General features: G+C 48.6%; 1 protein-coding gene across 10 annotated transcripts; it reads left to right on the top strand.

Moving 5' to 3' along the window:
* The first annotated feature begins 23 nt into the window (after positions 1 to 23).
* Positions 24 to 25,604, top strand: HYOU1 (hypoxia up-regulated 1). Of its 10 annotated transcripts, none has more exons than XM_060304174.1 (27): positions 14,021 to 14,157; positions 14,523 to 14,607; positions 14,986 to 15,083; positions 15,324 to 15,417; positions 15,596 to 15,674; positions 15,830 to 15,984; positions 16,108 to 16,184; positions 16,627 to 16,808; positions 17,053 to 17,168; positions 18,295 to 18,487; positions 18,701 to 18,835; positions 18,997 to 19,079; positions 19,183 to 19,315; positions 19,487 to 19,674; positions 19,902 to 20,040; positions 20,571 to 20,631; positions 20,784 to 20,863; positions 21,257 to 21,442; positions 21,586 to 21,758; positions 21,838 to 21,925; positions 22,055 to 22,177; positions 22,325 to 22,458; positions 22,539 to 22,623; positions 23,273 to 23,513; positions 23,608 to 23,655; positions 23,923 to 23,973; positions 24,107 to 25,604. In XM_060304174.1, the coding sequence occupies exons 3-27, from the start codon at positions 14,993 to 14,995 to the stop codon at positions 24,166 to 24,168; spliced, it is 2,997 nt and encodes a 998-aa protein (XP_060160157.1). In that variant the 5' UTR covers positions 14,021 to 14,157; positions 14,523 to 14,607; positions 14,986 to 14,992; the 3' UTR covers positions 24,169 to 25,604. The 10 variants fall into 10 exon arrangements, with proteins under 10 accessions (XP_060160158.1, XP_030694755.1, XP_069902303.1 ...); XM_030838890.2 differs by having other exon boundaries at positions 14,022 to 14,148; XM_060304175.1 differs by lacking the exons at positions 14,021 to 14,157; positions 14,523 to 14,607 and adding an exon at positions 24 to 162.
* The last annotated feature ends 1,195 nt before the right edge of the window (positions 25,605 to 26,799 follow it).

Raw genomic sequence — 26,799 nt, 5'->3', positions numbered from 1 at the left:
GGGCCGGCGGATCACGTGACCCGGCCGCTTCCTGGAGCCTGGGTGCACAGGCGCTCTCCAGTCTCCTTGACAGCTTCCCCGTGCAGGGAGAGTGCGCGCCGCCGCTTGAGGCAGTGTCCGCAGCCCGCCGCTCGCTCCGCATTTTGCGGCTTTGCCGGCTCTGTAAGTGCACTGGCTGAAATGCTTGTTAAGAGCTAGACCTTCACCTCTTTGAGCATCAGTTTCCTCCTTTATTAAATTCGCAGGCAATGAGGGATCAAGATGAGGATCAAATGTCACGCGGTTTGTGAATTGTAACCCGCTGTGCCTAGGTGAATTACCTTCTGCCGTCATAGGATTGTTTTGAGGCCTAAATGAACCCGTGTATGTGAAACTGGTTTTTCGGCAATAGAAGAAGAGAATTAAAGTTAGAGGTTTGTGTCTGCCACCAGATACGGATTGTGAACTATAGTCAGTGTCTTATATTCGTTGTTGTGTCCCTCTGTCTGAGCGCATGGCATGTAATGGGCACCTAAAACATGTTTCTTAAGGAAGCTGGGAAATACTGATGGGGCAGGAATTCCAAGAACCTGGGTTTTCTCTCATTGCCATAGTGGCAGGGTATGGCACGTAAGCAGAGCACAGCAAAGAGCCTTGAAGCCGCAGCTCTGAGCACTGAGTGATTTAACAAGTGGTGTCTAAGACGCTTCATGGTACCCACCAGTCCCAACTCGGGCTAAACCAACTGTCCACGTGGAAAACTGCAGGTGTACTGTTTGTGTGCCACAGGAATCTACAAACAGGAGGGACACAGAGTCATTTGAGATAGTATGCATATGAAAAAGTGGCCATGTGGTTAGTATTTGTGAAGTTCATTTTTGCAGCCTTGCGCCCCACAGCTTTTTGTTTTCAGAACACTTTACTCTTTATTCCTTCCCCGGAGTTCCCAAAGAGTAGGGCCTGTATCTTGGTTATCAGGAACCACGTCTAACAGAGCCTGGTAGATACTCCATGTTCGGTTGAAGCAATGAATGTGGATGATTTTCCTCTTATCACCTCCTCTCCTTGGTCGTGTTGACGGGAAAGGTACTGTCCATTTGTCTAAAGAAATAAATGAGGGGAAGGCACACAGATTGCCTGATTTCCAGCCCAGATCTCTTTCTTCTTTGTCACACAGGTATTGGAACTAGTTCAGGATCTCAATCCGCGGGCAGAAGCACAAATGGGGAGTAGATGGGACCAGCTTTCACCTGCTGAGCGTATTCTGTACTATTCATTAGAATTTTTAGATCGTATGTTATGTCAGTTGTTAAGACTATGGATAACATGTTAAAGGAAGCAGAGATGTGAACAGCAGACTGGCATCTTTGTTGCTGATGTGCGTGCTCCCCCTACTGTCCAATGGTAGAGGCTCAGCATCTTCCTTTGATGTCTGAACCTGGTAAGGCCCATGCGCGCTGGATCTTCTTGTTGATGGGGGTACGCAGGCAGATAACTGGCCCCCCACAGGACCCATGGCACCTCTTCAGACTTGCTGCCTGCCTTCCTTTCCTCTTTTTGACCAACACGTGTTCACTACTAACTGTTCCTGGCATTGTACTAAATACCCAGAATATATACATGAAAAAGACATGGTTCTTGCTCTTCAGGGAGTTTGACCACCACCATAGGGGACAAACAGGACTGACAGTATCCAGCCCTTAATTTCTTTTTTATAATTGGAGTATAGTTGATTTACAGTGTTTCAGGTGTATGGCAAGGTGATTCAGCATATACATATATCTTTTTCAGATTCTTTTCCATTATAGTTATTGAATATCGTTCCCTGTGCTATACAGTAGGTCCTTGCTGTTTATCTATTTTATATATAGTAGTGTGTATCTATTAGCTCCAAATTCCCAATTTATCCCTCCCCCCTTTTCCCCTTTGGTAACCATGTTTTTTTTCTATGTCTGTGAGTCTATTTCTGTTTTGTAAATAAGTTCATTTGTATCTTTTTTTAGATTCCACATATAAATAATATCATATGATATTTATCTTTCTCTGATTTACTTCACTTAGTATGATAATCTAGGTCCATCCATGTTGCTGCAAATGGCATGATTTCATTCTTTTTTATGGCTGAGTAATATTCCATTGTGTGTGTGTGTGTGTGTGTGTGTGTGTATGCCAATGGACATTGTTTTTTAATATTTATTTATTTGGCTGTGTCAGGTCTTAGTTGTGGCAGGTGCGGTCTTGCGTTGCAGCGCACAGGCTTCTCTCTAGTTGTGGCTTGCAGGCTCTAGAGTGCGTGGGCTCAGTAGTTGCGGCGCTTGGGCTTAGTTGCCCCGCAGCATGTGGGATCTTAGTTTCCCGACCAGGGATCGAACCCAGGTCCCCTGCATTGGAAGGCGATTCTTAACCACTGGGCCACCAGGGAAGTCCCTGACGATGGACATTTAGTTTGCTTCCGTGTCTTGGCTATTGTAAATAGTGCTGCTACAAACATTGGGGTGCACGTATCTTTTTGAATTAGAGTTTTCATATTTTCTGGATACCAGTCCTTAATTTCATGTAGTGAATGATACATAACAAAGTGCTTTCACTTTTCATGGATTCTTCATAGCAACCATCTGCAGAAGTATCATTATCTCTGATGAGAAACAGAGTCTCAAAGAGGTTCAGGTGATTCTCTCCGGGCAAAAAACATCAAAGTCCTTTGGAAATAAAACAAGAGTTCTTCAGTTCCCTAACCTTTAATTAAATGGTTTGCTGGGGTGTAAAGCTAGGCCACACTTGTCAGAACACACACCGGGGTTTAACTTTTAGTTATGCTTATCTGAATCCAGGAACTTCAGTATAGTGAGGAAGATAAGAAGGCTGACTACACAGAAAATGATCGAGTGTACAAATTCACTTACAGTTCTGCATACTGAGAACTGGAGTTCTGAGGAGACTAAACATGAAGAAGCAACTCAAGTCTTTAGCTTGAAATTAAAGAGATCACAACTCAGAATCAAGAATTGCCTAGCAATGCCCTTTCTTTTGCCCTTCAGCCAACTGCAGCCCATGCAGTCATTTCCACTAGAGCAAAACAGGAACACTACTTGTTCTAGCTGCAAGCTTTTATTTTCTATTATTTCCCCCCTCATCTAGCTCTCTGGGAAGAAACCATTTTTTAGACTACTGGAAAGTCTGGTTTTTTTCTCTTAGCCCCTAAAAAGGCCAGCAGCAGTTTCCACTTTAGGAACAAGAAGGTCAACCTAAAATAAACTCAGAGGTCTTACAGTGTAAGAGAGTCCAGGGCTCCAAGGCTACCATGAAACAGGAGAAAGAAGCAATTAACTGATTATTGATTGTGAAAATCTAGCCTACAAAAAGAGAAATTCCCCATGAACTTGGCAAAGCACTTAACCTAGCTTTTAACACTGCAATAGTGCACATCTTTTAGTTTTATTTCTCTAGACAAAAAACAAAAACAATAAAAAAGTTAACTAATGTATATTTGGTGCTTAAGATGTCCCAAGCCCTGTGTAAAGCACTTTACTACCTTCTTTTTTTTTTAAAGTTAGAGGAACCACTAAACAGGCTCTTATTTATTTATTTATTTATTTATTTATTTATTTGCACCGGGCCTTAGTTGCAGCGGGCAGGCTCCTTAGTTGCAGCTCCAGGGCTCCTTAGTTGCAACTCACCCGCTCTTAGTTGCGGCACACAGACTCCTTAGTTGTGGCACACGAACTCTTAGTTGCAGCATGCATGTGGGATCTAGTTCCCTGACCAGGGATTGAACCTGGGCCCCCTGCATTGGGAGCGTGGAGTCTTATCCACTGTGCCACCAGGGAAGTCCCTACCACCTTCTTTAATTTTGACACCAACCCTGTGAGGCACATACCAGCATGCCTCTTTAAATGATGTCGAAACTGAGGCTCAGGAGAGCTAAACAACTTGCCTAGAATCACACAGGTAGGAAGTAGTGGGGTTCACAGACAAATCCAGGTCTGCGGACTCCAAAGCCCTGTATTCTATGGGATCAGTTTTTTTGTTTGTTTGTTTTTTTTGCAGTACGCGGGCCTCTCACTGTTGTGGCCTCTCCCGTTGCGGAGCACAGGTTCTGGACGCACAGGCTCAGCGGCCATGGCTCACGGGCCCAGCCGCTCTGCTGCACGTGGGATCCTCCCGGACCGGGGCACGAACCCGTGTCCCCTGCATTGGCAGGTGGACTCCCAACCACTGCGCCACCAGGGAAGCCCTGATCAGTTATTTTTTAAAGAGCACTCAAGTCCATAAATTTGTTCATAAGTCTGAGTCATTTTTCTATGTGATCATGAAGTCATAGAATTCAAGAACCCCAAAAGTCTTGCTTTCTCTCCTTGACACATAATAATCCCCATCTCAGTGCAAGCTGAGAAATGTTCCTAAGCCTTTGTCTCCTCATCACCCCCGCCCCCTCATCTTATTAAAACTCATAATGCCGGGACTTCCCTGGTGATCCAGTGGTTAAGAATCTGCCTCCCAATGCAGAGGACACGGGTTCAATCCCTGGTTGGGGAACTAAGATCCCATGTGCCACAGAGCACCTAAGCCTGCACGCTGTAACTACTGAGCCCACGCACCACAACTACTGAGCCCGTGCGCTCTGGAGCCCACGCGCTGCAACTAGAGAGAAGCCCCATGCCACCGCAACTACTGAGCCCATGCGCCGCAACTACAGAGCCCGTGTGCCACAACTGCAGAGCCTGCATGCCATGGAGCCCGCACGCTGCAAAGAAGAGCCCGTGCACCACAACTAAGAACCAATGCAGCCAAAATAAATAAATTAATAAATGTTAAAAAAAACTCATTATGCCAAGACTTTATTTTTTTTTCCTTTTGACCATGCCACACAGCTTGTGGGATCTTAGTAAGCGCAGAGTCCTAACTGCTGGACCACCAGGGAATTCCCACCAAGACTTTAAAAATGAATTAATATTCTAATGTTAGTAAGGATACAGGGGCTGTCATCCACTGCTGTTGGGGAGTGCATGTTGGTAAACCTTTCTGGAGGGCAATTTGGCAATATGTATCAAATGCCTAAAAACCAGAATTTAAGGCCACATTTCCACTTTTATAAATTTATTTATTTATTTATTTTTGGCTGCGTTGGGTCTTTGTTGCTGTGTGTGGGCTTTCTCTAGTTGTGTTCTCTAGTTGCGGTGAGCAGGGGCTACTCTTCATTGCGCTGCGCGGGCTTCTCATTGCCATGGCTTCTCGTTGCGGAGCATGGTCTGTAGGCACGCGGGCTTCAGTAGTTGTGGCTTGCAGGCTCTAGAGCACAGTCTCAGTAGTTGTGGCTCACGGGCTTTCTTGCTCCGTGGCATGTGGGATCTTCCTGGGCCAGGGCTCGCACCCATGTCCCCTGCATTGGCAGGCGGATTCTCAACCACTGTGCCACCAGGAAGCCCTCCACTTTTAGAAATTTATCCTAGGTAGATTATAAGGCATAGAGTTACATAAAAATTTATCAATAAATGTGTCCATTGCAATTTCATAACAGCACAAAGAACATCTTAATTGTCAAATAGTAATTTTGGTAATTTTAAAATTTTATTTATTTATTTATTATTTTTGGCTGCGTTGGGTCTTCGTTGCTGCGCACAGGCTTTCTCTAGTTTTTGCGAGCAGGTGCTACTCTTCATTGTGGTGCACGGGCTTCTCATTGCAGTGGCTTCTCTTGTTGCAGAGCACGGGCTCCAGGTGCGTGGGCTTCAGTAGTTGTGGCATGCAGGCTCAGTAGTTGTGGCTCGTGGCCTCTAGAGCTCAGGCTCAGTAGTTGTGGCACACAGGCTTAGTTGCTCCGTGGCATGTGGGATCTTCCCGGACCAGGGATCGAACCCATGTACCCTGCATTGGCAGGCGGATTCTTGACCACTGTGCCACCAGGGAAGTCCTTGGTAATTAAATATTGTATTTCTCTATGCTATAATTCCATAAATATAGCTACTGAAAATTCTGGACAGAAAAAATATGACATAGGAACGTGGTAAAAGAGTGTGTATCGATTGATATACATTATAATTCTATAAGTGATTTAATCTAGAAAATGGAATTGTGAGTGGTTATTTATTTTTTTTGAATTTTATTTATTTTTTGTACAGCAGGTTCTTATTAGTTATCTATTTTATACATATCAGTGTATACATGTCATTCCCAATCTACCAGTTCATCCCACCACAACCCCCTCCCCCCACCACCACTTTCCCCCCCTTGGTGTCCATACGTTTGTTCTCTACATCTGTGTCTCTATTTCTGCCCTGCAAACCGGTTCATCTGTACCGTTTTTCTAGGTTCCACATATATGCGTTAATATACGATGTTTTTTTTTCTCTTTCTGACTTACTTCACTCTGTATGACAGTCTCTAGATCCATCCACGTCTCAACAAATGACCCAATTTCGTTCCTTTTTATGGCGGAGTAATATTCCATCGTATATATGTACCACATCTTTTTTATCCATTCGTCTGTCGATGGGCATTTACGTTGCTTCCATGACCTGGCTATTGTAAATAGTGCTGCAATGAACATTGGGGTGCATGTGTCTTTCTGAATTATGGTTTTCTCTGTGTATATGCCCAGTAGTGGGATTGCTGGGCCATATGGTAATTCTATTTTTAGTTTTTTAAGGAACCTCCATACTGTTCTCCATAGTGGCTGTATCAATTTACATTCCCACCAACAGTGCAAGAGGGTTCCCTTTTCTCCACACCCTCTCCAACACTTGTTGTTTGTAGATTTGTGTCTCCAGACAAATTTTAAGATTTTTTGTTCTAGTTCTGTAAAACATGCCACTGGTAATTTGATAGGGATTTCATTGAATCATAGATTGCTTTGGGTAGTTTAGTCATTTTCACGATATTGCTTCTTCCAATCCAAGAGCGTGATATATCTCTCCATCTGTTTGTGTCATCTTTGATTTCTTTCATCAGTGTCTTATTGTTTTCTGAGTACAGGTCTTTTACCTCCTTAGGTGGGTTTATTCCTAGGTATTTTATTTTGTTTGTTGAAATGGTGAATGGGATTGTTTCTTTAATTTCTCTTTCGGATCTTTTGTTGTTAGTGTATAAGAATGCAAGAGATTTCTGTGCATTAATTTTGTATCCTGCAACTTTACCAAATTCATTGATTAGCTCTAGTAGTTTTCTGGTGGCATTTTTAGGATTCTGTATGTATAGTATCATGTCATCTGCAAACAGTGACAGTTTTACTTCTTCTTTTCCAATTTGTGTTCCTTTTATTTCTTTTGCTTCTCTGATTGCCCTGGCTAGGACTTCCAAAACTGTGTTGAATAATGGTGGTGAGAGTGGACATCCTTGTCTTGTTCCTGATCTTAGAGGAAATGCTTTCAGTTTTTCACCATTAAGAATGATGTTTGCTGTGGGTTTGTCATATATGGCCTTTATTATACTGAGGTAGGTTCCCTCTATGCCCACTTTCTGGAGAGTTTTTATCATAAATGGGTGTTGAATTTTGTCAAAAGCTTTTTCTGCATCTGTTGAGATGATCATATGGTTTTTCTCCTTCACCTTGTTAATATGGTGTATCACATTGATTGATTTACGTATATTGAAGAATCCTTGCATCCCTGGGATAAATCCCATTTGATCATGGTGTATGATCCTTTTAATGTGTTGTTGGATTCTGTTTGCTAGTATTTTGTTGAGGATTTTTGCTTCTGTGTTCATCAGTGATATTGGCCTGTAGTTTTCTTTTTTTGTGACATCTTTGTCTGGTTTTGGTATCAGGGTGATGGTGGCCTCATAGAATGAGTTTGGGAGTGTTCCTTCCTCTGCCATTTTTTGGAAGAGTTTGAGAAGGATGGGTGTTAGCGCTTCTCTAAATGTTTGATAGAATTCACCTGTGAAGCCATCTGGTCCTGGACTTTTGTTTGTTGGAAGATTTTTTTTTTTTTTTTTTTTTGCGGTACGTGGGCCTCTCACTGTTGTGGTCTCTCCCGTTGCGGAGCACAGGCTCCAGACGCACAGGCTCAGCGGCCATGGCTCACGGGCACAGCCGCTCCACGGCATGTGGGATCTTCCCGGACCGGGGCGTGAAGCCGTGTCCTCTGCATCGGCAAGCGGACTCCCAACCACTGCGCCACCAGGGAAGCCCTGTTGGAAGATTTTTAATCACAGTTTCAATTTCATTCCTTGTGATTGGTCTGTTCATATTTTCTATTTCTTCCTGGTTCAGTCTTGGAAGGTTATACCTTCCTACGAATTTTTCCATTTCTTCCAGGTTGTCCATTTTATTGGCATAGAGGTGCCTGTAGTAGTCTCTTAGGATGCTTTGTATATCTGCGGTGTCTGTTGTAACTTCTCCTTTTTCATTTCTAATTTTATTGATTTGAGTCCTCTCCCTCTTTTTCTTGATGAGTCTGGCTAATGGTTTATCAATTTTGTTTATCTTCTCAAAGAAACAGCTTTTAGTTTTATTGATCTTTGCTATTGTTTTCTTCATTTCTATTTCATTTACTTCTGCTTTGATCTTTATGATTTCTTTCCTTCTACTAACTTTGGGTTTTGTTTGTTCTTTTTTCTCTTATTCCTTTAGGTGTAAGTTTAGATTGTTTATTTGAGATTTTTCTTGTTTCTTGAGGTAGGTTTGTATTGCTATGAACTACCCTCTTAGAACTGCTTTTGCTGCATCCCATAGGTTTTGGATTGTTGTGTTTTCATTGTCATTTGTCTCTAGGTAATTTTTTGATTTCCTCTTTGAATTCTTCAGTGATCTCTTGGTTATTTAGTAACGTATTGTTTGGCCTCCATGTGTTTGAGTTTTTTACGTTTTTTTCCCTGTAACTGATTTCTAATCTCATAGCATTGTGGTCAGAAAAGATGCTTGATACAATTTCAGTTTTCTTAAATTTACTGAGGCTTGATTTGTGACCCAAGATGTGATCAATCCTGGAGAATGTTCCATGTGCACTTGAGAAGAAAGTGTAATCTGCTGTTTTAGGATGGAATGTCCTATAAATATCAATTAAATCTGTCTGGTCTATTGTGTCATTTAAAGCTTGTGTTTCCTTATTAATTTTCTGCCTGGATGATCTGTCCATTGGTGTAAGTGAGCTGTTAAAGTCCCCCACTATTATTGTGTTACTGTCGATTTCCTCTTTTATAGCTGTTAGCAGTTGCCTTATGTATTGAGGTGCTCCTGTGTTGGGTGCATATATAATTGTTATATCTTCTTCTTGGATTGATCCCTTGATCATTATGTAGTGTCCTTCCTTATCTCTTGTAACATTCTTTATTTTAAAGTCTATTTTATTTGTTATGAGTATTGCTACTCCAGCTTTCTTTCGATTTCCATTTGCATGGAGTATCTTTTTCCATCCCCTCACTTTCAGTCTGTAGTGTCCCTAGGTCTGAAGTGTGTCTCTTGTAGACAGCTTATATATGCTGTTTTGTTTTTGTATCCATTCAGTGAGCCTGGGTCTTTTGGTTGGAGCATTTAATCCGTTCACGTTTAAGGTAATTATTGATATGTGTGTTCCTATTACCATTTTCTTAATTGTTATGGGTTTGTTTTTGTAGGTCCTTTTCTTCTCTTGTGTTTCCCACTTAAAGAAGTTCCTTCAGTGTTTGTTGTACAGCTGGTTTGGTGATGCTGAATTCTCTTAGCTTTTGCTTATCTGTAAAGCTTTTGCTTTCTCTGTTGAATCTGAATGAGATCCTCGATGGGTAGAGTAACCTTGGTTGTAGATTCTTCCCTTTCATCACTTTAAATATATCGTGCTAGTCCCTTGTAGGCAACAGCTACATGATTCATTTAAGTTGTTGAATGTAATTGTGGCTTGTAGAGTTTCTGCTGAAGAAATCAGCTGTTAACCTTATGGGAGTTCCCTTGTATGTTGTCATTTTTCCCTTGTTGCTTTCAATAATTTTTCTTTGTCTTTAATTTTTGTCAACTTGATTACTATGTGTCTCAGCATGTTTCTCCTTGGGTTTATCCTGCCTGGGACTCTCTGCACTTCCTGGACTTGGGTGGCTATTTTCTTTCCCATGTTAGGAAAGTTTTCGACTATAATCTCTTCAAATATTTTCTCGGGTTCTTTCTCTCTCTCTTCTCCTTCTGGGACCCCTATAATGTGAATGTTGTTGAGTTTAATGTTGTCCCAGAGGTCTTTTAGGCTGTCTTCATTTCTTTTCCATCTTATTTCTTTCCATTCTTTTTTCTTTATTCTGTTCCATGGCAGTGAATTCCACCATTCTGTCTTCCAGGTCACTTATCCATTCTTCTGCCTCAGTTTTCCTGCTATTGATTCCTTCTAGTGTATTTTTCATTTCAGTTATTGTATTGTTCATCTCTGTTTGTTTGTTCTTTAATTCTTCTGGGTGTTTGTTCTTTAATTCTTCTAGGTCTTTGTTAAACATTTCTTGCATCTTCTCAGTCTTTGCCTCCATTCTTTTTCCAAGGTCCTGGATCACCTTCACCATCATTATTCTAAATTCTTTTTATGGAAGGTTGTCTATCTCCACTTCATTTAGTTGTTTTTCTGGGGTTTTATCCTGTTCCTTCATCTGGTACAAAGTCCTCTGCATTTTCATTTTGTCTGTCTTTTTGTCTGTCTGTCTTTGTGAATGTGGTTTTCCTTCCACAGGCTGCAGAATTGTAGTTCTTGCTTCTGCTGTCTGCCCTCTGGTGAATGAGGCTATCTCGAGTGGTTTTTATTCTTTGTTTTTCCTGTGTTCCTCCAGTTTTCTTCAATAACCAGACATTTCTTTTGTAATTCTAAAAACATTTTTATAAAAATAGAAAAAAAAAAACTTATCCTGGTGCTTCTCCTGCCTAAGGTTACAGTAAAATCAAGCCCTCTAGTCCTTTGTGTGACACATACAAAATAATTTTTAAATTTTTTATTGAAGTATAACATGTAAACAGAAAAATGCACATACTACAATCCATTGAATTTTCCCAAAGCCACTGCAACCAGCATCCCCCAAAGCCTGCCCTACGCCCTCTTCCTACCCTGAAAGGGTAAGCACCATCCCAACTTTATCACTGTAACTTAATTTTGCCTGATTTTAAACTTTATACAAGTGAAGTCATCAACTGTGTGCTCTTTGGCTTCTGGCTTCTTTCACTCAATATTGTTTGTGGGATTCATTTAAGTTGTTGAATGTAATAGTAGACCATTTGTTTTCATTGCTGTACAGAATTCCATGGTGTGAATCTACCACTATTTATTTATCTATCCAACTATTGATGGGCATTCGGGCAGTATTCAATTTTGGGCCCTTATGAATTAAGCTATTATAAACAGTCTCTACATTTGTTAGATATACACCTAAGAATGGGGTTACTGGGTGACAACAAATTTTTTAAATTCTCCTGGATTATGTTCGCCATAATCAACATTGCCCTCAGCCCATAACATAACGTGCATGGTTTATAATGTATGAATGTGCTCTGGCTGATGTGTTCATTTTAGTCTTCTGTCAGTTTGGCACATGTTCTGCAAGACGGCAACTTTCTTCCCTTGGGTTTCTACACAGTGTGGGGGAAGGGGTGTAGTCCTCAAATGTTATTACAGGTTATTCTGGAGAACTAGTGGATTCAGCTGTCTTAGTTCATCTAAATCAGGTGTTTTACATTAAAAATTTCCCATTGTTTTACACCTTGCCCTTGTGAAATGCTATTCTCCTCTTTGGTCAGAGAACAAAACAGGTGACTTCCCAGAGCACTTGCACCTGCTGCACATCCCAGGGGGACAGACACCCAAGTCGAGAAGCGTAGCTGCAGCAAACTGTGCTCTCACCAAGGGTATTCTGGGAGTGGGAGCTCACTTAGGAGTAGGGGAGACTGACTTTCTTACTCTTCCAATTAAGTCATTCAACAGGTTTTTACCAAGGGCATGAAACCATGAACATACTTGTTTCCCAACAGACTGACTTCTCTGAAGGAAAGGACAAGGTCGTCCCCATCTCTGGACCCCCAGCACCTAGCACAATGCTTTCAGACGACAGAGGGCCAATAAATGTTAAAATGCATACTCTGAAAGGGATGGAAAGAATCTACCCTACTGGATAGCTGGTGAAAAGTAGAGTCAGTTATTGAGAAACAAAATCTTTCTCTGTGGAACTGAAATGACAACTTCTATGTTCATCAGTATGGCTAAACAACCCCCATGCTATGGAATGTTCTATAGCAGTAAACAAGGTGAATCTTTATGTACTGGTATGGAAAATGCTCCATGATTTATTGTTAGTTACCAAAAAGAAAAACAAGAGAGCAAGTTGCAAACAATCTAATTGTGTAACATTTTATCATTTAGAAAAAGACAACAGCTACATGTTTCAAAACACATATATGTAAATACAGAGGAAAAGGCCTGGAATATTACACATCTGATAACAGCAGATACCTCAGACAGAGTAAGGTTGTGGATATTATCAAAGGGATTTAGCTTTATCTAGAATATTGGAACTTTTTTCAAGATTACATTTGTGTATGGTGCTCCAGTGGTTAAGACTTTGTGCTCCCAATACAGGGGGCGCGGGTTCTGTCCCTGGTTGGGGAACTAAAATCCTGCATGCTACACAGCGTTGCCTTAAAAAAAAAAAATTACATTTGTGTATTATTTGTGTAATTAAACCGTTTTAAGCAAATTTCTATTTCTACCAATTTCTCTGCTACCTGAACACTGAACTGTTAAAGGGAAGGAAAATAGACCTTTCCCTGGTACTGTCAGTAGGTTTATCTTCTAAGCATAGACACCAGACTCTCCCTAAGCCTCATAAAAAATGTAGGGAGGGCTTCCCTGGTGGTGCAGTGGTTGAGAGTCCGCCTGCCGATGCAGGGGACACGGGTTCGTGCCCCGTCCGGGAAGATCCCACATGCCGCGGAGCGGCTGGGCCCGTGAGCCATGGCCGCTGAGCCTGCGCATCCGGAGCCTGTGCTCCGCAACGGGAGAGGCCACAGCAGTGAGAGGCCCACGTACCGAAAAAAAAAAAAAAATGTAGGTAAAGGAACAGATAAGAGTTCCTTAACCAAGCCCTGGCTGTCATAGCCAAGGCCTTCAGGAGAACCTTCTGTGAAGCAAGGCCAGGCGTCGATTTCGTGAGAAAGGCGACTGATACCACGTTTAAGAAAAGTGCGCTCATCTCAGTAAAACTGGGAAAAGAAAGTGCTTTAAGGACCGTGCATATTTCTATGGGACTGCTAAGTACAGAGAGGAAAGTGAGGAGCGCCAATACCTGCCCGAGGTTCTTTAATTCAGAAAAAAAGTAAAGTGCACAAGCTTTAATGGAGGACAAACAGAAGGTGGTGCATCTGTGCTTAACCAATTACAGCTTCACAAATATTAAAAGCGTCTCTTGTGTGTAGCGATTTGCAGTTTGGAATATTCCTTCTCATACAAATTAAAGAGTCCAGGCCAACTTCTGCCACGAACACAAGCGTTATCTCCGACCCATCAGCGAATATCTCTCCTTTAGTGGCTTTAGTTTCCGCAAAGAAACAAAGGGGGGTTGAGATGGACTGAGCCAGAAGCGCATTCTCTGATTTCCAGCCAAAGCGAATACCGACCAACAAGCGAGCGCCTCTTCCGCGTGGCTGCGGAGGGGATGCCGATCTTTCCTGCTTCTCGGCCGGAGCTCCCAGATGACCAGAAGAATAGGGCCGAGCGCGAGACCGCCCGAGCGCGAGACCGCCCGTGCGCCGACTCGCTCTAGGGACCGGTCACTCCCGACCCGGGGAGTCAAACATCCAGCGCCGCGGCCGGAAAAGTCCCGCGAGCGCACCGGGACTGACGCTGGGCCGCGTGACGTGGTCCAATCCACGGCCAGCATCGGCGGTTTTCCTCCAACTGGTTGACTGGCCCCTCCGCTGCCTCCCCGGGAGCGGCTGGAGACAGAGGAGGGGGGCGGGCCTAGGACGTGGCCCAATGGGAACGCGCGCCGCGGCGGCTGGGGGCGGGGCCGGGCCCACGGCGCAGGGCCGGGCGCCGGAGGCTCCAATGAGCGCACGCCGCGTCCGGGGCCGGCTGGTTTGCTAGACGCCGCCGGGAGGTTGGTGGCTAATGTAACAGTTTGCAAACCGAGGGGAGTTGTGAAGGGCGCGGGCTTGAGGGGCGCGCTGCTGGCCTCGTGGGTCCATCGGCCGCCGCGTTTGTCCCAGAACTGGGACCACAGGAGCGGAGGCAAGAGGTAGCGAGGGTGGGGATGGCGATGGGGACCGGCCACCCCTCCTGGAGGAGGCAGCGTGCTAGCTCCGGGGGCGGGTCGGTAGTGGGAGTGAGGGCCGCAAGAACGCCGGTGCGCTTGGCCCTGCATCTCGGTCCCCGGGGCGCCCCCACGTCTTAGGGGTGGGCCGGAACCCATTTCCGGGAGTGAGAGCCGCCGTCTTCGGCTGGTGAGGCTTAGGTGAACTCGGGGTACTCTGTACCCAACGGTGCGGAACCTTACCGTTCCAGGCACAGCGTCTGAGTAGGCAGCGGGGCCTGGTATGGGATGGAGAAGGGGAGCGGGCGGGACAACCCGAAGGGATGCTGACGATGAGACAGGCCCTTCTTCCACCCCAGCCTCGCCCAACGTCACCATCTCTCAGTTCCCGTCCAGGTCCGGCCCGGCTTTCTCCGCCAGCAGGGGAGCTCCAGGTGTAGGAAGGTAGTTGAGTCCTGGGCGGGGATCCCTGGCCGCACCCCAGGTGTCTGACAGCAGGGGCAGTGCTGGGGTGCGCCAGTTGCTGCCTATGCTGTGGACGGAAGGCCCTGGTCTCCTTTCTCCTGTCCTGTTACGTTTATTTAGGGATGTGGTGGCTGGCGGCCAGGATCTCTGCTGTTTCACCTGGGCCTTTGTGTGGGCACTTCTGAGGATGCTGAGAGTGCTTGGTTCTCATTGGGAGGGAGGGGAGGGGATGTAGACTGCTCTGCCCTGGGTGAGGAGCGAGTAGGTATGAATCTTAAAGCTTCTCTGTTCTGGATGAGGTTCTGCCTCCTTCACTCAGGGCATCCAGTTACAAGTGTTGTTTTTCTCCTCCCCCAGAGACACAATGGCAGCCACCGTCAGGAGGCAGAGGCCGAGGAGGCTAGCCTGTTGGGCCTTGATGGCAGTGCTCTTGGCAGACCTGTTGGCACTGAGTGGTGTGTACCCCAAAAGAGGCATCGAAAGAAATATAAATGAGTGAATGTTGGATGATACGTGGTGGGAAGGCAGAAAGAAGCTGGTGGTGGGAAACTCTGGACTCTTAGGTTGCCAGACCCAGACCTTTTTCTTTGTGCATTGCTGTCTTTACTTTCTCCATGGAAAGCAGTGTGCTTTGATTAGCGGGGCCTCAGGAAGTGGGGGAAGAGGGGCTAATTGACGATCTGTTTCCCCTTCAGACACGCTGGCAGTGATGTCTGTGGACCTGGGCAGTGAGTCAATGAAGGTGGCCATTGTCAAGCCTGGAGTGCCCATGGAGATTGTCTTGAACAAGTGAGGGCGGCCGCAGGGTCGGGTGGGGAAAGGGAGTCTGCGCCCCAAGCCACAGTGTGTTCTTCGTAGTGCCCTCGGCAGACTTTGGTGTCTGCACGATTGATTGTATGTGCGGTGTTGAGGCTCCTGAGAACACACCCTGCCATAGACACCTGGTCCCATTGTCTCTTTTCCACAGGGAATCCCGGAGGAAAACCCCAGTGACTGTGACCCTGAAAGAAAATGAAAGATTCTTTGGAGACAGTGCAGCAAGCATGGTGAGCTAGTAGCCCGCCCCCTTCCCAGAAGCAGTGGGCAGAGGAGAGGAGGTAACAGACCCCAGAGTCTGTTCCCTGATCGATCTCTGAGGTAGGAGGTAGGTGATGGCCAGCTTGGGAGCCTAATACTCTGCTTCTCCTTTACCTCCTCTCAGGCCATCAAGAATCCAAAGGCTACGCTGCGATACTTCCAGAACCTCCTGGGGAAGCAGGAGAATAACCCCCACGTGGCCCTTTACAGAGCTCGTTTCCCCGAGCATGAGCTGGGCTTCGACCCACAGAGGCAGACTGTGTACTTCCAAATCAGCCCGTGAGTGCCCTGCTGGGCAGGGTGGGCTCAGCGGGCCTGATGGGGTCCCCATTGGCATGTGCTCACCATTGTCCTTGCCTCGATGCCTGGCTTTCCTTGCCTCTAACTGCTTCCTTCCCCCAGGCAGCTGCAGTTCTCACCTGAGGAGGTCCTCAGCATGCTTCTCAATTACTCCCGTTCTCTGGCTGAAGATTTTGCAGGTGAGCGGCCAAGATGGGGCCAGTGGTAGCCAGGTTCCCTAGGGACTCAAATAGAGGTAGTTTTGCCTCCCAGGGAATATTTGGCAACGTCTGATGACATTTTTGGTTGTCACAACTGGGGAGCTACTGCTACTGGCATCTACCAAGTAGAAGCCAGGGGTGCTGCCAGACATCCTAGACTGCACAGGCCCGCCCCCCAAACCAAAGAATTATCTGGCCCAGAGACTTCCCTGGCAGTCCAGTCGTTAAGACTCCATGCTTCTACTGCAGGGGGCACGGGTTTGATCCCCGGTGGGGGAACTAAGGTCCTGCATGCCGCACAGTGCCACCAAGAAAAAAAGAGAGAGAATTATCTGGCCCAAAACATCAATTGTGCTGAGACTGGGAAACCCTCCTCTAAGGTCTGAAGCTGGTGGGAACTCTGTTCTGTTGTCCCCTGTAGAGCAGCCCATCAAGGATGCAGTGATCACCGTGCCAGCCTTCTTCAATCAGGCTGAGCGCCGAGCTGTGCTGCAGGCTGCGCGCATGGCTGGCCTCAAAGTGCTGCAGCTCATCAACGACAACACTGCCACTGCCCTCAGCTATGGTGTCTTCCGCCGGAAAGATATCAACAGCACTGCCCAGGTGAGCCAGGGAGGAACTGCTGACCAGACTTGCAGGGTGGCCGAGTCTGATGATGGAGGCCATTTGGCTCATTTTGCATCTTGTTTCCGTGGCTGGCCCTTGACAAAATGAGGCAACAGCCCTCAGCCCCTTCTGGAGCTGTTTGGCTTTCACTTGAGAGTTGGTACAGCCCCTTGCAGGCAGGGAGGCAGGCACCCTGGAGTTAAATAAGGTTCCTGTGATAGTGGCCTTGATGTCTCTACAGAATATCATGTTCTATGACATGGGCGCAGGCAGCACTGTGTGCACCATCGTGACCTACCAGACGGTGAAGACTAAGGACGCAGGGATGCAGCCACAGCTGCAGATCCGGGGAGTGGGGTAAGTGGGTGCTGGGACGAGGGCTGCTTGCTGAGATACCCTCGGGTCAGGGGTTTCTTCTCAGAGGGGCAGCTGCCTCACTTTCCTGCTCCCTGCAGGAAAGCTCTCCTGGTTAAAGCATCAGTCATCGTAGGGTACCTCTCCCAAAGAGCAAGGGGTAGATGGAAATTGGGGGAGGACAGTTTGGAAAGATTGAAGGGCAGGGAACGTCCCAAGCTGCTTCTGAGGAAACCCACAAGGCCATAGGCCATATGTGGAGTGTCAGATTCAATTATTTTTTTGTTCTTGTTATTCCCAGTTTACTTATCACTGGCGTTATCTTATTTCACGAACCCATTCTTTCCTGTCCATCTTTACTGCTTCTATGCTAGTCCAAACCACCATCGCCTCTTACCTGCAGAATTGAAGATCTCCCCGCTGCCAGTGTGGCCTCCCTCCAGTTCTTTTCTCCGCATCTCAGCCAGAGGGTTCTTTTCAAAATGCCAACCTGACTGTATCTCGTTTCTTTAAAAACCCTACAGTGGCTTCAAACCTTTGCCTTGGCCTATGAGGCTGTGCCTGTGTGCTCCCGGGCTCCTCCTGCTTGGCTCTGACCCTGAACCTCTTGCTCTTTGAGCTCCAGCCATCCTTGCGCTCCATGGAACTTACACACCGCACTCTCTCTCACCTCACAGTTTTTATGCATGCTTTTCCCTCTGTCTAGAATGTTCTTTCCTCTTCACCTAGTTAATCTCAACTCATCCTTCAGGTTTCAGCTCAAGCATCACTTATTCACAGAACTTTTCCTGACTTCCCTAAATAGCTGAAATTTTCCATATATGTGTTTAGTGGTGTTGTTTGTCTCTCTGTTATAACACATAGGTTGGTTAAAATTTCACATTTATATGATTATCTGGTTGCTGGATTATAAACTCTTTGACAACAGGGGGCTTGTCTTGTCTTTTTCTTCTCACAGTTGCATCTCCAGAGACAAATACATAGTTTGATGCCCAGTAGGTACAGTTGAATGAATGGGCAGATGCCTGTCGCTGTGAGGTGTCAGCCATGTGGGTGAAGGCCAGTTTCTGTGCAGATGAAGGAGCCCTGTGTGTTCCTCATGCTTTTCCCTGTTCCCTTTCCTGCACAGGTTTGACCGCACCCTGGGGGGCCTGGAGATGGAGCTCCGGCTGCGTGAGCACCTGGCCGGGATTTTCAACGAGCAGCGCAAGGGCCAGAGAGCGAAGGACGTGCGGGAGAACCCCCGCGCTATGGCCAAGCTCCTGCGTGAGGCCAATCGACTCAAGACCATCCTGAGCGCCAATGCCGATCACATGGCCCAGGTGGTCACATGTGCTGCTTGAGGGCAAATACTCCCCACCCAGAGGGTGGAGGACCGCGCCACCCCAAGCTAGACTCCTTGTGCCTGGTGTGGCCCATCCCTTCTTCCTGTGCTTCCTTCCATCCTCCCAAAGTCCTGTTCCCTTGGTGTCTGACCTGCTCACTCAGAGAGCAGGACCTGGGTGAGAACTCTGACCCTCCTCATCCTCCCGCAGATCGAGGGCCTGATGGATGACGTGGATTTCAAGGCGAAGGTGACTCGGGCAGAGTTTGAAGAGCTGTGTGCAGACCTGTTTGAGCGGGTGCCTGGGCCCGTGCAGCAGGCCCTGCAGAGTGCCGAGATGAAGCTGGTGAGGGGGTCGTCGAGGAGGGCATGGCGGGGAGGCAGGTGGGATAGAAAGTGATGAGGTGGCAAGAAGGAGGGAGCGGGAACATCAGGGAGGAGTCGGTGCTGAGGAGGAGGGTTAACTCGGGCTGACCCATCCATCTCCCGTTCTCTCTCCCCCTGCAGGATGAGATTGAGCAGGTCATCCTAGTGGGGGGGGCCACTCGGGTGCCCAAAGTTCAGGAGGTGCTGCTGAAGGCTGTGGGCAAGTGAGTGTGGGGGCTGGGGGGCTGGGGGGGGGCTGGAGGGCTGGGGGGGCGGGCCAGGCTGGGAGCTGCAGGTGGGTGGTGCTGAGGCTTGGGATGCTCACAGGGAGGAGCTGGGCAAGAACATCAACGCCGATGAAGCCGCCGCCATGGGCGCTGTGTACCAGGCAGCGGCGCTCAGCAAAGCCTTCAAGGTGAAGCCGTTTGTTGTCCGAGACGCGGCCATCTACCCCATCCTGGTGAGTAAGCCTGTCTGATGGGGTGACAGGCTCCCTTTACCTCTCCCAGGGCCGTCTCCCCTGCCTCCTCTAGACTGTCCGTCTGTCTTCCTGCCATTGGTGTTCCCCGCCCTTCTTCCCCGAGACCCTCCTCTGCTCCTCCAGCGTACCTCCCCTCTGCCTGCCGCGTAGGTAGAGTTCACGAGGGAAGTGGAGGAGGAGCCTGGAGTTCGCAGCCTGAAGCACAATAAGCGCGTCCTCTTCTGCCGGATGGGGCCCTACCCTCAACGCAAAGTCATCACCTTCAACCGCTACAACCATGACTTCAGCTTCCACATCAACTATGGTGACCTGGGCTTCCTGGGGCCTGAGGATCTTCGGTGAGGGGGTGGGGCAGGGGGAGGGCTCCAGGGAGGGAGGGCTTGGGGTCTGAGGGGGACACAGGGGAAGCAGGCTGTGGGCTTGGGGTTGGGCTGAGCTTCTCCTCCGGGAGGAGCTTCCATCCTGAGGGTGTCCTCAGGGAGGGCCCCGCATCTCGTGCTGGGAGGCTGTGTAGGCTAGAGCTGGGGGGGGGGGCTCCCCTAACGGCTCTCTCCTCCCCACCCAGGGTATTTGGCTCCCAGAATCTGACCACGGTGAAGCTAAAAGGTGTGGGTGAGAGCTTCAAGAAGTATCCCGACTATGAGTCGAAGGGTATCAAGGCTCATTTCAACCTGGATGAGAGTGGCGTGCTCAGCCTCGACAGGGTGAGAGCAGGGGACCCCGTGTGCAGGGCGGGGGCCCAGGCCCCAGCAGCCTTTTCCAGAGCAGTTGCTCATGGTATTAGAACGTGATAAACGGGTTCTGGAGTTGGGTAAACCTTAGGTTAAACAAAGCTAACCAGGGACCTGGTATGGGCCGTCTCAGAGCCTGTAAATGCTCGTGGATGTTATAAGTTTCAGGATCTGTAGCATGGTTGAGAAACCTGTCTTTAAAGGACGGTTCTGGGGGTTAATATCTTTTAGAACATACTGGGGCAGTAACGGCCCATTTGGTTGAGTGGAGAAGTGTGAGGGTGGGCGGAGGAGGAGCTACGGTCCCCTCCTGAAAGGGCTCATAATCAACAGGGCTGGTGGTGACTCCATCCAAGAGCCCGTAGAAGGAGGCAGGTGAGAGAACAGGCTGGCACACCTGGAAGTCACTTGGCTGTGCCTAGCAGTCACCCGCCAGGCAGGGTGTTTGTGGGGAAAAGGTGGCTTAGCGTGTGCATTTCTTCACCTCGGATCCCTGTCTTCAGGTGGAGTCTGTGTTTGAGACGCTGGTGGAGGACAGCCCAGAAGAGGAATCTACTCTGACCAGTAAGATGAGTGTGCGCACACGTGTATGTGTGTGTGTCTGTGAGAGGGTGTACTTGTGTGCACTTCGGGGAGGTGGGCGGGCCATGCCCTGGGGTTGGGGGTGGAGTCAATGCTGTGGTCCCCTTTAAGTCTTTGGCTTTTCTTCTTTCTAGAACTTGGCAACACCATCTCCAGCCTGTTTGGAGGTGGCGCCACACAAGATACTAAAGAGAATGGTACTGACACTGTCCAGGTAAGGCCAGGATGGAGCCAAGGGAGCATGGAGGATGGTGCGTGGGACCAGGCAGAGGCAGCAGGGACAGGGGGTTGGAGTGGGCATCTCAGCTGCCTAGGATGTGATAGACCTACCCCTCCTCTCAGCCCAGGCCGAGTTCACCACACCCTCCTCTGGACTCTGAGCCATCCCTGTGCTTGAGCTCCAAGGCCCACCTTCATCTCCAAACGCTTTTCCTTTGTCCAGCTAGACTGCTGCAGTCCAGATGCCTGCTGCCAATTTCCATACAGTCGTCCTCTGTCTCCCCCAAGCTGTGTCATGGGCGGTGAGCCCCTCAAAGCAGAGCCAGTCCTGATCCCTAGGCTCTGCTAGTGACTATTGTGGGTGGGCGTGTCTGTGATTGTTTCCCAGGAGGAGGAGGAGGGGCCTGCTGAGGGGAGCAAGGCTGAGCCTGGAGAGCAAGCAGAGCCCAGGGAGGAAGCTGAGGCCCCAACAGAAGACACCTCTCCACCCCCACCCCCTGAGCCTAAGGGGGATGCAGCCCCTGAGGGAGAAAAGGCTGCAGAGAAAGACAACGGGGAAAAGCCCGAGGCCCAGGTGAGCTCTAGGCAGAGTGAGGCCAGCCTGGACCCAGTGGTTAATGGGACAGGTGCCTGCTTTGCTTCTTGGCCCCCAGAGCCCTGCCTGTGGAGGGTAGAAGGGCCAACACTTGCCCTGACATCTTGGTCTCTTCACCCCAGAAGCCAAGTGAGAAGGGTGAGGCAGGGGCTGAGGGTGTCCCTCCAGCCCCGGAGGAAGAAAAGAAGCAGAAGCCGGCCCGGAAGCAGAGAATGGTGGAGGAGATCGGGGTGGAGCTGGTAGTCCTGGACCTGCCTGACTTGCGCCAGGATGAGCTGGCCCGCTCGGCCCAGAAGTGAGTAAAGGTTGCGAGTGTGCAGAGGGTGCCCAGGGTGTGGAATGGAGCCCCTCATGCCTGCCGCCCCTGTCCACAGACTCCAGGACCTGACGCTCCGGGACTTAGAGAAGCAGGAACGGGAAAAAGCAGCCAACAGCTTGGAAGCATTCATCTTTGAGACACAGGTTGGTCGGGTGGGAAGCACACCTGCCCCAGGCCCTGTGTGTGGGGCTGGGGAGCAGGGAGGGGGTCCTGCTCCATGAGCCTTGCCCCCAGGGCCTGCTGCATGCTTGTGCTCTTGTGCACCTCCCCAGGACAAGCTGTACCAGCCTGAGTATCAGGAAGTGTCTACCGAGGAGCAGCGTGAGGACATCTCTGGGAGACTCCATGCCGCGTCCACCTGGCTGGAGGATGAGGGCTTTGGGGCCACCACAGTGGTGAGGGACCTCCCAGGACATGGCGGGCCGGATGGGAAAGGGAGGAGAGCTGGGGTGCGAGGCTATAACGGAGGATGCAGGGCTGGCTCCAGGGCTGACATGTCATCCCCTCAACCCTCTGCCCTCTCCCTTCCCCACATCCATCAGATGTTGAAGGAGAAGCTGGCCGAGCTGAGGAAGCTGTGTCAAGGCTTGTTTTTCCGGGTGGAAGAGCGCAAGAAGTGGCCCGAGCGGCTGTCTGCCCTCGATAACCTCCTCAACCATTCCAGCATGTTCCTCACGTGAGCGGCCCCTTCGCTTTTCTTCCTCATTCAGTCCCGCCCTGTCCCTCCTGGACTGATGGTCTCCTCTCTGGCTGCAGGGGAGCCCGGCTCATCCCAGAGATGGACCAGATCTTCACGGAGGTGGAGATGACAACGTTAGAGAAAGTCATCAACGAGACCTGGGTAATCCCCGTGTAAATACTTAACTGGAGACTTACCTGGTGAGGTGGGCTGTCCTAGGCAGCGTGGGAGATACGGAGAAACGGAGAGCTGGCAGCCTCTGCGTCCGGGCTTGACAGCTAATCCGCAAGGCAGAAGATGGTTGCGTTTGAGGCCGTGTCGGATTAGTCCCAGACTAGAGTCATAGCCATGAGTCGTCAACCAGACGAGCGACAGAGCCCATCCCCGTGAGGTTAGAGAAAGCTGCTTTGAGGAGCTGGGACTTGAGCTGGATGCAGAAGGTGGGCCAGGGTTTGGGGAGGGGAGAATGACTTGTCATGAGAAGCAGAAACTGTTTTGAATGTGGGGACGTTTTTTTTTTTTTGAGCCAGAGCTCAGAAGTGGAGAGAGAAGGAGAAAATAATTAAGAGGTTCAGCTGTAGTTAGTCCATAGTAATAGGATGTAAGCCAGAAACGTGTAGTTTGGGACTCCCATGTGGACAGTCTCGAATGCCATTCTGAGGGGTCTGCTTACTTCTGGGGCTGACGGCCACGGGCAGCAGTGATTTGGGGTCTGGGGGAAGAGCCTGTGGTTTGTTGGGGGGTGTATTTCACCTGGGACAGAGGCGTCTGCCATGTCCGTGGCTGGCTCTGAGCCTGTCCTCGCCCACAGGCCTGGAAGAATGCAACCGTGGCCGAGCAGGCCAAGCTTCCTGCCACAGAGAAGCCCGTGTTGCTCTCAAAAGACATCGAGGCCAAGATGATGGCCCTGGACCGAGAGGTGCAGTATCTGCTCAATAAGGCCAAGTTTGCCAAGCCCCGGCCCCGGCCCAAGGACAAGAATGGGACCCGGGCAGAGCCTCCCCTCAATGCCAGTGCCAGTGACCAGGGGGACAAGGTCATCCCTCCAGCAGGTGAGGGCAGGGTGCCTGGTTCCAGGTGCTACTGGGCGGCAAGAAGCTTTCCTTTCCCCCCCGGGACTACATTTTCCTCCTGGTTTCCCTCCAGGCCAGACTGAAGATGCAAAGCCCATCTCAGAGCCTGAGCAAGAGACTCGTGAGTTGGGGGAAACTGATTGGGAATACGGGCATCACTTAGCCGAGGGGTCGGCAAACTTGCAGGTACAGCCTCTTTGCAGACGGCCTGTGAGCAGTGAACGGCCTTAGAAGGTTATTTCCAAAAACGAAATATGGAAAGAGACCTAGTGTGGCTCACAAATCCTAAAATATTTGCTATCTGGCTCTTTGCAGGAAAAGTTTGCCATCCCCTCCGTTAGCCCCTTCCTTCCTTTGCAGACACTAACCCATTCCTTCCCGAAAGCAGGATCTGAACCTGCAGACTCTGAACCTCTGGAGTTAGGGGGTCCCGCAGCAGGTGAGGGCAGAGTGGGAGATGGGGGGTACCGGGAAGCCTAGCAGTGTCTGGGGGGAGATGCCTGCCCAGAACTGGGCCCGTTCCCTCCGTCTCACTTGCTTTTGTTCCTTTGCTCTCCCCCAACTCCCACCAGAATCTGAACAGAAGGAGCAGCCTACAGGACAGAAGCCAACTTTGAAGAATGATGAACTATAACCCCCGCCTCCCAGTTCCCCACTCGTCCCCGCCCCCTTCTCTTACCACCTCTATTTATTAAACACCAAGGGCTGGGGGAGGGGTTGGCCCCGCCCTCAGAGGCTTAAGTTCCTCTTCTCTCACCTGTGATTGGAGGTGTGGAGAAGGGGGAGGAAGGGACAGCTCACCAGTTCTTCTGGAGTAGTTCTGTGGTTAAAACTGAAATTGTTCCATTCCCCAATCCCACCTTCTGGTTCCCTACCCATCCAGGCCCTAGTTTGGGAAAAATCACTATTAGGTCTTAATTCTTCGCCTGTGGGTAGGTGAGAGGATGGCCATCGGTAGTTGGTTGACAGACCTGGTAGTGGGAAGGGTGTCCTGGCTTATTAGAGGGTCTCCAGTCTTTTCTGGTCATCCTTCCCTCCCTCCCTCCCTCCTCCACCACGAGATCAATGCCACACAGGCCAGTGTCTGCAGAGCCTTGGTTACCAGGTTTGATTTCTGAGCGCCTGTCTGTGCTCTTGCCTCCTCCAGGGTTTTTTCTCTAAAAACCCCCGCCCCCATGCCTCCTTCCCTGGGTCTCCTTGGCTTCCTCTTGCAAGTTGGGCAGTCCTCTGCCTCTAGGCCAGAGCCCTTCCATCTGGACTGCCTAAGTCAATCTAGGTCGACTCCCACCCACACGTACAAACCCCCGGTGGCCAGAGTAGGCAGGGAGAAGGTGAAGAAGGGAATCCAGCTGCCTCTGCAGGGAGTGAGATGTGTGAAAACCCTGTAGCTCCCCTGCCTGTGGACTCGGGCCTAGGAAAGCTGTGTGCAGTGGCTGGCACAGGATGCCAGCGTCCTGCAAGCACTGCTGAAAACTGCATCTTCCTAGTAGCCTGGTACTCATTGGCCCTTTGACTTCCTGCCCCCATTCTCTCCGCTTCTGTTCTGCCCTCTCAGACAGAGCCTTTCCCTCACTTCCTGGCCCCCTGGGCTGACCAAAATGTGCTTTCTACTGTGAGCCCCTGTCCTAAGACCCTGGGGGCAGGAGAGACCATGGCGTGAATGTAAAAATGCCACCTCACTCTGTTGGAGGCAGGCCTTGTGGGGGGAAGGAAGAGGGTACAGGTTGGCCTTTCTTATTAATGTGTTGCTCTGCTGGGATGGGGGCCCTTTTACCCACCACACTGGTGTTGGGCAGCCTGCCCTTCAGGATCCCATCTGTAGCAGGGGCCAGGGCTGCCACCCCAACTCCCAGGACAAGGGGGAGCCTGCTTGTGTCTGTCTCTTGTGTTGTTTTCCTCTTTTTTTTCTTTTTTTTGCCACATTGGCAGAAATGTGACCCAAGTGTCCTACCCTGTCCTGTATGTTTGAGTTGTTTCACTAGCAGTTGAGGCTGGTTGGACAGCTTTGAGTCAAGTTGTACTTTGCTCCATTGTTAATTGAAAAGCTGTTTCAATAAAATATTTTCTACAGTTTTTTGTGCTGTGAATTTTTTAAAATATGTTTACTTCTTGAATATAAATAATGCATGTTTATAATGGAAAATTTGGAAGGTAGAAGTTTGAATAACAAAATTGCCTATAATACTACCACCAAAACATCATTAACATTTTAGACTTAGATTTTTAGACTTTTTAGACATTTTAGACATTTTAGACTTACACTTAGATTCATGTATGTAATTTTTCTTCATGAGAACAAAACTAGTTTTATTTTTCCCCTGACATCATTTGGATCCCTATATTCCAGCTATTTTTAGGTAATAATCCATTTTTAAGGTAACAACCTCATTTTACAAATAAGAAATCAGCAGTTCATAGAGGTTCAGAGGTCCAAGGAATCAGAGGTATCAGGTGACTCAGCTAGGTTTGAACTTAATTCTGACCCAATGACCCTTGCGTTATTACCCTGATACATGAATGTGTTGCTAGAGCTTCATTACTCGTAGCACAGTTAATTTGGGTTGTTCATCAGTTATAATGGAGCCGTGTTTTACCAAAGGAAAATCACTGTAATCATTAATTATTATCAACAACGGCCTCAGTCTTTTTTTTTTTTTTTTTTTTGGTTGCACCAGGTCTTAGTTGAGGCAGGTGGGCTACTTAGTTGTGCAAACTCTTAGTTGTGGCATGCACGTGGGATCTAGTTCCCTGACCAGGGATTGAACCTGAGTCCCCTATATTGGGAGCGTGGAGTCTTATCCAGTGTGCCACCAGGGAAGTCCCTAGTCATTAATCAGTCACGTGTCTAAGCAGTTGAATAAAAAAATGACCATGAAGTTTATGTTTTTCTCTAAAGGTTGAACAATTCAGACAAGTTTGGAACCTGCAAGTCTCTTTTTGTTTCCCAATAGACTTTTTTTAAGGGCAGTTTTAGTTTCACAGCAAAATTGAGCAGAAAGTACACAGTTCCTGTATACCCTCCGGCTCCATACATACTCAGCCAACCCCAGTATCAACATCCCACACCAGAGGGACGTTTGTTATGATCTGTGAACCTACACATCATTATCACCCAAAGTTTACATTGGGGTTTACCCTTGGCATTGTGCATTCTTTGGGTTCCGACACATGGATAATGAAACGTATCTGTTAACATGTCATACAGAGTACTTTCACTGCTCTAAAAATCCTCTGTGGCCTGCAAATCCATCCCTCCCTCCCCGTT

Source organism: Globicephala melas, chromosome 8 (genome assembly GCF_963455315.2).
Source record: "Globicephala melas chromosome 8, mGloMel1.2, whole genome shotgun sequence".
NCBI lineage: Eukaryota > Metazoa > Chordata > Mammalia > Artiodactyla > Delphinidae > Globicephala > Globicephala melas.
The sequence above is the reverse complement of the archived record's forward strand: the minus strand, read 5'-3'. Positions and strand labels throughout refer to the sequence as shown.

Coding starts and splice junctions, on each gene's coding strand:
- HYOU1 (XM_060304175.1), top strand. CDS start 14,993: ATGGCAGCCACCGTCAGGAGGCAGAGGCCGAGGAGGCTAGCCTGTTGG. Junction 18,488..18,700: donor ATGCCGATCACATGGCCCAG/GTGGTCACATGT, acceptor ATCCTCCCGCAG/ATCGAGGGCCTGATGGATGA. Junction 19,316..19,486: donor CGGCCATCTACCCCATCCTG/GTGAGTAAGCCT, acceptor CCTGCCGCGTAG/GTAGAGTTCACGAGGGAAGT.